The sequence below is a fragment of the Solanum tuberosum genome, unplaced genomic scaffold (assembly GCF_000226075.1).
Source record: "Solanum tuberosum cultivar DM 1-3 516 R44 unplaced genomic scaffold, SolTub_3.0 scf00423, whole genome shotgun sequence".
Taxonomy (NCBI): domain Eukaryota; kingdom Viridiplantae; phylum Streptophyta; class Magnoliopsida; order Solanales; family Solanaceae; genus Solanum; species Solanum tuberosum.
In genome coordinates this window covers 139,988-154,052 of record NW_006239348.1, presented here as the reverse complement: position 1 = coordinate 154,052, position 14,065 = coordinate 139,988, and the positions used below count along the sequence as shown (strand labels likewise).

Sequence of the window (14,065 nt, the reverse complement as noted above, 5' to 3'; positions counted from 1 at the left end):
CTAAAATATGTTATTGTATTAAAAATGTTTAGGTATATATTCAACACGTTCATTGAAACATGCATATAATATGTATTATCAATTGAATTCAAATGTGTTACAATTGTTATTTTTCTCTCTTATTAACGATGTTAAAATATATTATTATATTAAAAATATTTAGTTATATATTCACATTGTGCATTGAAAAATGCATATAATATATATAATGTATTGAATTCAAAATGTATTAAAAGTATTATTTATATATATTTATTTTATTAATAATGTTCATATTTTTTTAAAAATAAAATGCTAATCTTCAAAATATCCTTAAACATTAAATTAATTGAAATTTAAAAAAGAAAAGAGAGAGAAGAAAATGACCGTAGAAAAGACAAAATTGAAAGACAAAGAAAATGATGGAAGAAAAGAGAAAGAGAAAGAAAATGACGTAAAGAAAAGAAAATGAGAGAAAAAATGACTAAAGAAAAGACAAGAATAAAAGAGAGAAAATGGTGGAAGAAAAGAGAAAGAAAACGACGTAAAGAAAAGAAAAAAATGACTGAGGAAAAGACAAGAATGAAAGAGAGAGAAAAGAGAAAAAAAATGACGTGAAGAGAAAAAAATTTGACTGAAGAAAAGACAAGAATGAAAGAGAGAGAAAATGATAGAAGAAACGAGAAAGAGAGTAAGAAACCGTATAAATAGAACAAAAAATATAAAGAGAATATGTGTTTTGTTATTTTTGATAACAAAACTAATGTTATTTTCCGTAAGCGTACATATTATACCATAATTCGTAATTAATGTATAATATTATATTATTTATGTAAAATGACCTTTTAATTTTGACTTTCCAGGTGTCACTCTATTAATTATCAAACTATAATGGGAGGGGTATATTTAGCCCAAAAGTATAATAAATGGTATATTTAAACCATTTTCATTAATACAGAGTATATTTGACCATTTTCCAATAAAGTAATGACCATATAATATAACATTTATCTTTGACCAACATAATTATCTCTTTACCATTTTGCTTAATTAGCTCAATATATTAATTAGTACTTACCATGATTAATTAATGAGATTTGGGAGTAAATACAGGATAAGTATTAGACTGGATATGATTAAAATTTTCACTTGAAAGAGTAACAAATATTAAACTTAATTATATAGTCAAATGCCATTTAATTAAAAATAAAACATCCTTAATAGGAATAAGAACCATTCAAAGGTGTTAGCCCTTATCTTACCAATCCACGATAGTCACCTAGTAGTGTAATTCGAGAGCTAGATTTCGTAACCAAAAAAAAAAAAAAAGATTGTATCTACTTTAATTTATGTCCAAAATAGCCCGTAGAAATTCATGATTGTCTAGCTTTTTTTATCATCCTATAAATAGCCCTCAAAATCTCACAAAGACATCAAACATACAAATCTTAGTGAGTTTTATATTTTTTTTCTCTCACTCCATTGGAACAAGAGTGATAGTTGTATACTAAAAGTAACCATCATGGCTATGGTGATAGTGATACTTTTGATTTGCATCATTTTGATGTCACTGAAAATTGCCTATGAAACTCTCTTATGGTTAACTATCTAATTCCCAGACGTATCACTAAAATCATGGAAAAACAAGGTAGTGCGTGGTCCTAAACCTCGATTTCTTGTTGGAAATATCTTGGATATGGCTTCTCTTGTCTCCAAATCAACCTCAAATGACATGGATTCTATTCACCATGACATCGTCTCTCGCCTTTTGCCTCATTATGTTGCCTGGTCTAAGGTTTACGGTAATAACTAATACATATTGATTTGTGACACTTTTTCTATTTTCAGTTCGTTTTAAAAAGAATAATATAATTTAATTGATAAATTAATTAACAGGGAAACGATTCATTTTCTGGAACGGGACAGAGCCGAGAATGTGCTTATCAGAAGCAGATTTAATCAAAGAGCTTTTTTCAAAGTACAACACTGTTTCTGGAAAATCATGGCTACAACAACAAGGTTCGAAACATTTTATCGGCCGCGGACTATTGATGGCTAACGGCGACGATTGGTACCATCAACGCCACATTGTTGCTCCTGCTTTCATCGGAGATAAATTGAAGGTACGAAACATATATTTTTTTATCCTCTTAGTACATAATTTTTTTTTATAGAACTCTATCAAATTGAGTTATTTATATTTATATATGGGCAGAGTTATGCGGGATACATGGTGGAATGTACTAGTGGGATGCTCCAATCACTCAGAAATGCGGTTAAATCAGGTCAAATGGAGTTTGAGATCGGAGAGTACATGGCTCGACTCACTGCTGAAATAATTTCGAGAACAGAGTTTGACAGTAGCTATGAGAAGGGAAAACAAATATTTCATTTATTAACCATTCTACAGAAAAAGTGCGCGCAAGCTAGCCGACACTTGTGCTTTCCCGGAAGCAGGTAAATTTTTGGAACCCAGTATAATACGCAGCCATTACAATTTTTGTCACAGTCTCTATCTTTGGGCTGATAAATTTTAGATTCTTTATTGGATAGAAAATGCCCATTTTTTTCCTTTAAAAGATTAATTAATTCCAAAATATTTGAAAATGTTAACTACTTAAAAGATTAAGAAAAAGACAAAATTCAGTTTCAATTCTTGGAATTGACTGGTGTGACTCTATTTTCGAATAATCTCATCAATGTGATATATGCATTGGCATATTGGACTGTTTATTCAACTCAACATTATTAAACTTTCGAAAAAAATTAAATTCTGAACTCATAATTTTTGATTTTTGATTCATATTAATTATTTTTTTTCAGGTTTTTCCCGAGTAAATATAACAGAGACATAAAAACATTAAAAATGGAAGTGGAGAGATTACTGATGGAAATAATACAAAGTCGAAAAGATTGTGTAGAAATTGGACGAAGTAGTTCGTATGGGAATGATTTGTTAGGAATGTTACTAAATGAGATGCAAAAGAAAAGATCAAGCAATGGATTCAGCTTGAATTTGCAGCTTATTATGGATGAATGCAAGACTTTTTTCTTTGCTGGACATGAAACCACTGCCCTTTTGTTAACTTGGACTGTTATGTTGTTAGCAAGTAATCCCTCTTGGCAGGATAAAGTTCGTGAAGAAATCAACCGAGTTTGCAAAGGAGATTCACCTAATGTTGATCACCTTCCAAAGCTCACTTTGGTAAGTGCTAGTAGTAACTTTAATTTCTACTATGCTTTTCGCTACGAGTAATGAGACTGACTAAAAATCTAAAAGAAAACGAGAATAGTTTGTTCGGTGAAACTTTAGTGGTGGCAAAGTTCCACAATAGTCTATTGTCACTTGATGAAATAGTTTTTTTTTAATTGTGTTAGTCTTTATCAATGATTCCACATTTTGAGATTTCTTGTTATTTTTTATTTATTAAAATTTGTTATTTAGTTAGGGAAAATACGAAAAAATAAAAAATATTATCATTCTTTGAGGGTCGATCTGTCAACTTAGAACTTGTCTTGTCAATAAATTCCATTGATCTTAATATTCTACTGACATCTTTGTTGCCATTGGGGCAATATTTTGGTCAATTTTAAAGTTCAGTCACTGAAAATTAGAATGATTTAAATATTCTTAAGGTCCTTTTGGCTCCTCATATTTCTTCGTAACTTAATTTATATATATACTCCTCATTCTTCTTCGTAACTTAATTTATATATATACTGGCAATATAAATAATTGATTTTTATTTTTTTGCAGTTGAGCATGATAATCAACGAGTCGTTACGACTATATCCACCAGCTACTGTACTACCAAGAATGGCATTTGAGGATTTTAAATTAGGTGATCTTAATATACCTAAAGGTTTATCAATATGGATTCCAGTACTTGCCATACATCATAGTGAAGAAATTTGGGGAAAAGATGCAAATGAATTTAGGCCTGATCGTTTTGCCTCTAAGCCCTTTACTGCCGGACGGAATTTTCTTCCGTTTGCCGCGGGTCCTCGGAATTGTGTTGGACAGTCATTTGCCCTAATGGAAGCTAAGATTATATTAGCAATGTTAATATCGAAATTTCGATTCACCATTTCGGAGAATTATCGTCATGCACCTATAATTGTCCTCACAATTAAGCCTAAATATGGGGTTCAAGTCAAATTAACACCTTTGAGTACTTAGAGAAATTAATTTTTGGTCTTTAGAGGATTAGTTTTCCTCTTTTGTTGCCAATTTTTTTTTTCTTTTTTTGCTTAAGAAGAGTTTTTGAGGAGGATGTTGGAGAATAGTATTAATGATATGAGTAGCTTTACTATGTAATATTGGATTGAGATTAGTTTAAATGAATTGACTGAGTCGGTGATGATTTATATATACATATAATTTTATTAATTTTTTTTAGCAAAAATCAAACTTATGCCTAATAAGCGATAAATTCCTTAGCAATTGTAATCATGCTTGAATCATAATTTATAGGATATTATAATACGTAAACAATACACTTACATTTCGTGAAAAAAATTATTTATTACGAAGGATAAGTATTAAAATTCGAAACAAAATAGAGACAAAAGTGTAAATTAACCCCTGCTCCAACCCTATCATCCGCACACACATCACGAAAAATATTTTCTCTAGAAAAACAAATTTTTTAAAATGAAGAAATTAACTTCTTAATTAAGATATAGGGAAAACAAATTCCACAAACATTCTACATTAATGATATCGACGTCATCTTCATCCTCTCATAAACATACTATCACTCCCGTAGTCCCTATTCGTACCACCCCACACTCCTACTCCCTCCCACCTTTCCTCATATTTATTATTTATATGATATACAAATAATTTTAGAACAATATTTTATATTAATATATAAAAAAATGTTAAAAGATATTTTGCTCTATATCAAATACACCCTTAGTAATAAAAAAAAGGTGTCTCCGATTCTCCACTTCTCCGAATAAAAGGAAATCGTACTCTTAAAATTATTTGAATTTTGTGGTTAATATATAAAGCACCCCACTTTGAATGTTTTGAATTCCGTTTGAAGTATTATAGCTAAAATAAGCTAAACATAAACAAAAAAAATTGAGGCGGCAGGTCAATATATATGCATTGGAAAGGATTGTTTAGGCCAGACAAATATTAATATATGGATCTTGGAGGTCGATTGATAACATCTTTTTCATTTTAGTTCGTTCCAAAATAATATAATATCATTTTATTATAATAAAAATAATTTAATTTTAAAATACGTTTTTTTTTTTAATAAAATGCTATCAATCATATAAATATCTCAGGATTGTTTTAAATCACAAATTTTAAATTATTTTTTTTCTTTTATAAAATTAAATAATGTCATATAAAATAAGACAGAGGAATTAGTATATGAATAAAAATGAAGAAAGCTATCAGAAAGAAAAAGACCCTTTCTTTAATTTCTATAAAATAATAATGAAATGAGAGTAACGCACTCAAATTCATAAAACAATTTTTATATGATTAGATGATAACACTTCACCACTTATTTTATTCATTTCCTTGCACGAGTGTGCCTTTAACTTGATGGCTACAACAATAACCACTTCCTTTTTCTCTCTTTTTTTTTTAATTTTTTATTTATTTATTTTCTCCATTATATTTTACATTTATTATTGATTGTTGTTATATTTTACTTGAGTCGAAAATCTATCCAAAAATATTATTTTGGATAAAAATAAGACTCCACACGTACAACCCCCTCCCTCCAACCTCCGCTTTGAAATTACACGAAATATATTATAGCTTGTTGCTAAGTTGTATATTGAGACATAAAAATTTGATATCCCAAAAGAATAATATTTGAAAAAGATATCTAAAAATTAAATTATGTTTGAATATGCATTTTAAAAATTTCCGATACCTATTTTTCAAGTATAGTAACTCCAATGAAAATGTAATTATGTCTATTAAGCTTAGAATGGCGCCAAATAATATTCAAGACGAAACCAACAAAATAAAGTCTGTCATTGCTAAAATTTTCAAAATCTTATCATTCCAAAGTTTCTTGATTTTTACTCTCTTTTTTAGGGAAAGAGATAGGTGGAGAAGATCACAAAGATAATTATATTTATTTATATACCTAATGAGCCACAAAGACTCAATTGTTTTGACTCTTCAAATTAAATTACTAGTTGTTTATAAGTCTAATTCTCATCCCTAATCCCATGATTAGACAGCTTCTTTTGGAGTCAATCTGGGGCCCTTAATGATAATCCCCTTGATTAAGTATGTTTCAACTCATGCTTAATTTTTAAGATTTGTGCTCCACCCATCATCTTCACTTTAACCGCCTTCCCCGCCTCCACCAAGCCTTGCTCCCATAACTTTAATTACTTTTTAATACTCCTACTAATTAAATAACTTTTTTTCTTTTTTGGGGATAATAATAATGATGAATATTTTTTTCTCCATTATAATATGTTTCATTATAAAGACAATTTTGCCTTTTGACAAAATATCGTGGCTTGAAATTCTCTAACCTTTATTTTTCAAAAAAATAATTCATCCTATAAATAGCCGTCAAAATCTCACAAAGACATCAAACACACAAATCTTGTGAGTTTTATATATTTTTTTCTTTCTCCTTTGGAACCAGAGTGATAGTTGTATACTAAAAGTAACCATCATGGGTATGGTGGCTACTAATTAAATAACTTTTTTTCTTTTTTGGGGATAATAATAATGATGAATATTTTTTTCTCCATTATAATATGTTTCATTATAAAGACAATTTTGCCTTTTGACAAAATATCGTGGCTTGAAATTCTCTAACCTTTATTTTTCAAAAAAATAATTCATCCTATAAATAGCCGTCAAAATCTCACAAAGACATCAAACACACAAATCTTGTGAGTTTTATATATTTTTTTCTTTCTCCTTTGGAACCAGAGTGATAGTTGTATACTAAAAGTAACCATCATGGCTATGGTGATAGTGATACTTTTGATTTGCATCATTTTGATGTCACTGAAAATTGCCTATGAAACTCTCTTATGTTACTATCTAATTCCCAGACGTATCACTAAAATCATGGAAAAACAAGGTGTGTGTGGCCCTAAACCTCGATTTCTTGTTGGAAATATCTTGGATATGGCTTCTCTTGTCTCCAAATCAACCTCAAATGACATGGATTCTATTCACCATGATATCGTCGCTCGCCTTTTGCCCCATTATGTCGCCTGGTCTAAGATTTATGGTAATAACTAATACATATTGATTTGTGACACTTTTTCATAGTTCGTTTTAAAAAGAATGATATATTCTGTAATTAGTAATAATTTAACTGATAAATTAACTAACAGGGAAACGATTCGTTTTCTGGAACGGGACAGAGCCGAGAATGTGCTTATCAGAAGCAGATTTAATCAAAGAACTTTTTTCAAAGTACAGCAATGTTTCTGGAAAATCATGGCTACAACAACAAGGTTCGAAACATTTTATCGGCCGCGGACTATTGATGGCTAACGGCGACGATTGGTACCATCAACGCCACATTGTTGCTCCTGCTTTCATCGGAGATAAATTGAAAGTACGAAACATATTTTTTTTTTTACCCTCTCAGTACATAATTTTTTTATAGAACTCTATCAATTAAAGTAATTTATATTTATATATGGGCAGAGTTATGCGGGATACATGGTGGAATGTACTAGTGGGATGCTTCAATCACTTGGAAATGCGGTTAAATCAGGCCAAATGGAGTTCGAGATCGGAGAGTACATGACTCGACTCACTGCTGAAATAATTTCGAGAACAGAGTTTGACAGTAGCTATGAGAAGGGAAAACAAATATTCCATTTATTAACCATTCTACAAAAAAAGTGCGCGCAAGCTAGCAGACACTTGTGCTTTCCCGGAAGCAGGTAAATTTTTGGAATCCGGTATAATACGCAGCCATTACAACTTCTGTCATAGTCTCTATCTTTGATGCTCACAGAATACCCATTTTCCTTTTCTTTTTTTTTTAAAAATAGATTAATTAATTCCAAAATCATTTGAAAATGTTACTGAAAAGATTAAGAAAAAGCCAAATTTCAGCTTCGATTCTTGGAATTGACTGGTGTGACTCTGTTTTCAAGTAAACTCATCAATGTGATATATGCATTGGCGGATTGGACTGTATATTCAACCCAACATTATTAAGCTTTCAAAGAAATTTAAATTCTGAACTCATATTTTTCGAGTTTAGATTCATATTAATTCTTTTTTTACAGGTTTTTTCCGAGTAAATATAACAGAGACATAAAAACATTAAAAATGGAAGTGGAGAGATTACTGATGGAAATAATACAAAGTCGAAAAGATTGTGTAGAAATTGGACGAAGTAGTTCGTATGGGAATGATTTGTTAGGAATGTTACTAAATGAGATGCAAAAGAAAAGATCAAGCAATGGATTCAGCTTGAATTTGCAGCTTATTATGGATGAATGCAAGACTTTTTTCTTTGCTGGACATGAAACCACTGCCCTTTTGTTAACTTGGACTGTTATGTTGTTAGCAAGTAATCCCTCTTGGCAGGATAAAGTTCGTGAAGAAATCAACCAAGTTTGCAAAGGAGATTCACCTACTGTTGATCACCTTCCAAAGCTCACTTTGGTAAGTGCTAGTAGTAATTTTAATTTCTACTATGCTTTTCGCTACGAGTAATGAGACTGACTAAAAAGCTAAAAGAAAACAAGAATAGTTTGTTCGGTGAAACTTTAGTGGTGGCAAAGGTCCACAATAGTCTATTGTCACTTCATGAGCTAGTTTTTTTTAAAATTGAGTTCGTCTTTATCAAGGATTCCACATTTTGAGATTTCTTTTTATTTTTTATTTTTAATAAAATTTGTTATTTAGTTAGGGAAAATACGAAAAAATTAAAATTATTATCATTCGTTGAGGGTCGATCTGTCAACTGAGAACTTGTCTTGTCAATAAATTCCATTGATCTTTAGATTCTACTGACAGCTTTGCTGCCATTGGGGCAATATTTTGATAAATTTTAAAGTTCTCAGTCACTGAAAATTAGAATGATTTAAATATTCCTAAGGTCCTTTTGGCTCCTCATATTTCTTCGTAACTTAATTTATATATATACTGGCAATATAAATAATTGATTTTTATTTTTTTGCAGTTGAGCATGATAATCAACGAGTCGTTACGACTATATCCACCAGCTACTGTACTACCAAGAATGGCATTTGAGGATTTTAAATTAGGTGATCTTAATATACCTAAAGGTTTATCAATATGGATTCCAGTACTTGCCATACATCATAGTGAAGAAATTTGGGGAAAAGATGCAAATGAATTTAGGCCTGATCGTTTTGCCTCTAAGCCCTTTACTGCCGGACGGAATTTTCTTCCGTTCGCCGCGGGTCCTCGGAATTGTGTTGGACAGTCATTTGCCCTAATGGAAGCTAAGATTATATTAGCAATGTTAATATCAAAATTTCGATTCACCATTTCAGAAAATTATCGTCATGCACCTGTAATTGTCCTCACAATTAAGCCTAAATATGGGGTTCAAGTCAAATTAACACCTTTGATCACTACTTAGAGAGATTAATTTTTGGTCTTTAGAGGATTTGTTTTCCTCCTTTTTGCCATTTTTATTTCTTTTTTTGCTGAAGAAGAGTTTTTGGGGAGGATGTTGGAGAAGAGTACTAATGATATGAGTAGCTTTATTATGTAATATCGGATTGAGATGAGTTCAAATGAACTGACATAGTCAGTGATGATTTATATATTTATATATATATAAATGATTAATCTCAATTTATTTGAAACTGAAACGTACGTAATTGTTATTGTATTTTTTATTTTGTCTTTTTGGTAACTTAAGTAGGCTACTTGTGGTTATGTAAAAAGATGGAGTGATCATGTTGTGCTTCTACTATTCTTTTTAACAAAAGATAAGTGAAGAGATATTGTGACTATGGCTTTTGAGGTTGATTAATTATCAATTAATTGAGTGGGTTCAAAAAAAGATGGTTTTGGAGATTAATGATTAGAATAAGAAGTCAGACAAGGAAGATATGATTAAGTTGATGAGGGTCTTTTTTTTATTTTTAGATAAGCACCCAGAAATATATTTAATTAAGTGATCACAACACAAAATTAGTTTATTATTGTTAAAAAGGTTTTCCTCTTTCCTTTGATACCTTTATTAAGATTGATAATATTATGATTCTTTCTTTTTGCCCAACTCAACTGGTTTAACATAGTGCTTACTTTTCAAGTTGAAAATTAATGATCAACTTGGATTGTTTTTTTTAAAACAAAGTCCCGTAGGGTCGCAAAATAAAAAATCTTTGTAAGACTCTCCCTCGTCTATAAAATGACACGTTTTGCTTTTTAAATGGATCAGTATAGAATTTTTACTTTTTTTAAATTAGATTATTTATTAATTTTTTTTTAGCAAAAATCAAACTTATGCCTAATAAGTGAATCATAATTTATGAGATATTATAATACAAAAACAATACACTTAAGCTTCATGAAAAAAAATATTTATTATGAGGGATAAAATTTAAAATTCGAAACAAAATAGGGACAAAAGTGTAAATTAATTCCCACTCATAGTACTAAAAAAAGGTGTCTCCGATTTTCCACTTCTCCAAATAAAAGGAAATCGTACTCTGAAAATATTTAAATAAAGAACCCCTCCCCCACTTTGAATATTTTGAATTCCGTTTGAAGTAGCTAAAATAAGCTAAACATAAACAAAAATAATAATAATTGAGGCGGCTGGTCAATATATGTACTGGAAAAGATTGTTTAGGGCAGACAAATATTAATATATGGATCTTGAGGTCGATTGATAACACACTACTCCAAATGCAATTATGGTAAGTTTGTGATTTCTACAAATCATTTTACCTTTACTTTTTAGACCCTAATATCCCCTCTAAGCAAAGTAAAAAATTACTTCATTTACTTCTTTTTTTTAATAGTTTTTCATTATTGACTTGACACACACTTTAAGAAACAATAAATAATAAGGGATAATATTACTATATTACCCTTTGAATATATTAAAAATGTTTTGAGAAATATATTAGATACTATTGAATAGTATTTAATAACTAATACCAAGGGTAAAATACACATAAAAAATAATTATCTCTTGATTTTCTAAACTTGACAAGTATTATGTATTTAATAATTATCTCTTGATTTTCTAAAATAAATAAGTGAGGATGGACGGAGGGAGTAACAACTAGTTATGTATGTTAATAGTTGCATTTTAAAATTATTCTTTGTACATAAAGATGTGGTTTAACATTAGGGAAGAGCATTGAATATTTGAAATTGACAAACATACTTGAGATAATTAATGAGTGGAAATCTTACCAAAATCCACTCAATCTAGTCTAGACTAGTGTGTTGACTCACATGGCGGCAATAAGTGCGATATGAAAAAATTGATCTTATTATTAACTAATGGCAATGCCCATTGGTCAATCAAGTTTTACCCTCTTTAATGTGATCACATTTTTATTTGCTTTGCTTAAAAAGAATGATGAGCTTCCTAGAAATTTCAGACTAGAGATTGAGATTGTGATTTTCAAATTAAAGTTGATATTCGTAGTGTTTGGACTAGCTTGCGTGAATTTTGATTAATTTTATGGTATATTTGATTATTTGCCATCTCCTACCTGTGACAAGTATAAGATAACTTTGTCTATCAAAATTAGAATAGATGAAAAAAGTTACCTAATATTTTTTCTTTATTGATTTTTTTTTTTTTTAAAAAAAAACTTTAAAATGCAATCATGGTAAGTTTATATTGTATGTACTTGTAGTATGTATGACAAGATGTCAAATATTGTGTTTCTGTAACTTCTAAATGCAATAAATAATACAAATAGCATTGGAGGTAGGTTTTATTTATTATTCATTTCATTGAATTAATAAGTTCCAAGACAAAAAGTACAAGATATAAATAAATCGCACTGAAAGTTTTTTAGTTCGATATAGAAGTCAATGATAAATTAGTGTCCGACATCCTTCTGTGATTTAAAGATATAGTTTCCTCCATTTTGGCATATTTTTAAAATAATTTAATTGATAAAGTTAATTAATCAGGTATACAATTACGCTTCACTCCAAAACAAATTGAAATCAACTATATGATTTTTGTTGTTGTTTCATATATGTGACGGTGGAGTAAAAAAAAAGACTGATAAAATGTTAAAAAAGAGTGACACTTCAGATGAATCCCATATCAAAATAAGATAAATTTGAGTTTGGTGAATGCATAATCTAAGAACAAATTATTAAAGTCTATTGAGCCAAAGCGAATAATACGTACCCACTGATATTTGTAAACAACATTTTTAGCGTTTAGACGACCGACAAACCATGCCAATCAGGGAGGAGCTAGGTGGGGGTTCGTGGGTTCGAACGAATCCAATAGTTATTCCGTAGACCTTGTATTTGTATTAGAAAATTAAGTAAATACATATGTATTAACTTGTGAACCCCTAACAAAACTGTTGACAACTCAATGCTGTGTAAGGGGAAGAAAATTTAGAACCCAAACTGCTAGTACTGACTCCGCCTCTAATGCCAATCACTATGAGCAAGTCAAACTGCTAATTGATTTCATCAAAACGAAAAATCCCCATGCAATACGTGAGGAAGATCCTTGATATTGACCTCATATTTATTTTCTCTTAGGTGAGATTAAGTGGATGTTTGATCATGAAAAAAAATATCAAAAGAAAATTTTAAAGTCGAAATTGATTTAAATATATTTTTTTTTAAAAGAAAAAACAAACATGAAATATGATTTAAATATTGTAATTTTATAATTAAAAAATTTTGGGGTAAATTTGAAAAATAAAATTTTATAAAAATTAAAATTATATGTGAATTTTTATTATGATCATATGCTAATTTTCAAATTAAAAAAATTCAAAAAATGCTAGTCAACGAGGTCCTAAGGCACTCATAAATCAATTGACTAATAATGCAATTGAACGATTATCTCTATTGGAAGGCATGTCAGACACCAAAAATATAAAGCCTCTAAAATAGGATTTTTGGTACAACACCACAACCTAACCTATTAATTAGCGTCTAAATTATCAATAAAGACAGAAATTTAAAAAGTTTTTCTAAGATAAAACTCAAGAGAATACTTCCACTCAAGGAATAAGTTAAACTGCCAAATCGTGATTTTATTTTTACCCCTTTTCTTTTTCCTTCGAGATCATTTGATAGTTGGTTATGAGATAAATCAATCGTGTATTAAATTTTGCATGATTAATAATACTATATTTGATATCATAGTTAATAAAATATTTTGCTTGTAATTTTAAAATTTACATAATTAATATATTTATAAGTTACGAAAAATCTTATGTAAAATAAAAAAAAATGAAATAATTAATACATACCCTATATAATACATAACTTTAACCAGCTATCGAACGACACGTAATTGAGTCGATAGCCACAAACGAAAATGAAAATATATTCTGACACAAAGGTTACCTGAATTAATTAAGTTGAGTGGTTTTCTCATGGTGTCTTTTCTTATTGGCCTAACCCATCGGTGGCCCCTTAAATTTGGCATGAAGTTTCATTTAGGCACCTTAAGTGGGTGATGTTCATTTTAGACACCTCATGTAGGGTCTCGCTGTGTCATTTTGACACTTTTTGCTTACATGGCTTAGTGAGTGTAATACACTTGTTGAGCGCGCGTGAAAAATCTATTTAGTCGATTTTTTAATTATTTTTTTCTTCTTCTTTCCCATTTTCAGCCACCATTTTTGCAAACTTAAATATCCAACATGGTGAATAAAAATAGTTACAGTAAAATGATGAAAAATGATGGAAACTATTTTAGAAATTTAGGAATAGACCCATTTCAAGATTAAATATTGAATTATTCATGAGAAAGAATTTAATATTTAAAGAGGAGTAAGTTTATTTTTTGGTGAATTATAAACCTGCTAATTAGGGTAAAAAAGAATTATTTTTTTTGAAAAAGACACTAATAAAAAAGAAAGAGTTTGTAGGTGCCCAGATGTTTTAGCAAAAAAGAGATGG

The 14,065-nt window shown here is 29.6% G+C and overlaps 1 protein-coding gene and 1 pseudogene across 1 annotated transcript; both read left to right on the top strand.

Moving 5' to 3' along the window:
* The first annotated feature begins 1,436 nt into the window (after nucleotides 1-1,436).
* Nucleotides 1,437-4,353, top strand: LOC102603588 (cytokinin hydroxylase-like; annotated as a pseudogene).
* A 2,505-nt stretch (nucleotides 4,354-6,858) lies between these two features.
* LOC102603015 (cytokinin hydroxylase-like) lies at nucleotides 6,859-9,766 on the top strand. The gene is made up of 5 exons (XM_006363055.2): nucleotides 6,859-7,217; nucleotides 7,324-7,550; nucleotides 7,643-7,884; nucleotides 8,236-8,617; nucleotides 9,138-9,766. Exons 1-5 carry the CDS (start codon nucleotides 6,941-6,943, stop codon nucleotides 9,561-9,563), a joined length of 1,554 nt encoding a protein of 517 aa, XP_006363117.1. The 5' UTR covers nucleotides 6,859-6,940; the 3' UTR covers nucleotides 9,564-9,766.
* The last annotated feature ends 4,299 nt before the right edge of the window (nucleotides 9,767-14,065 follow it).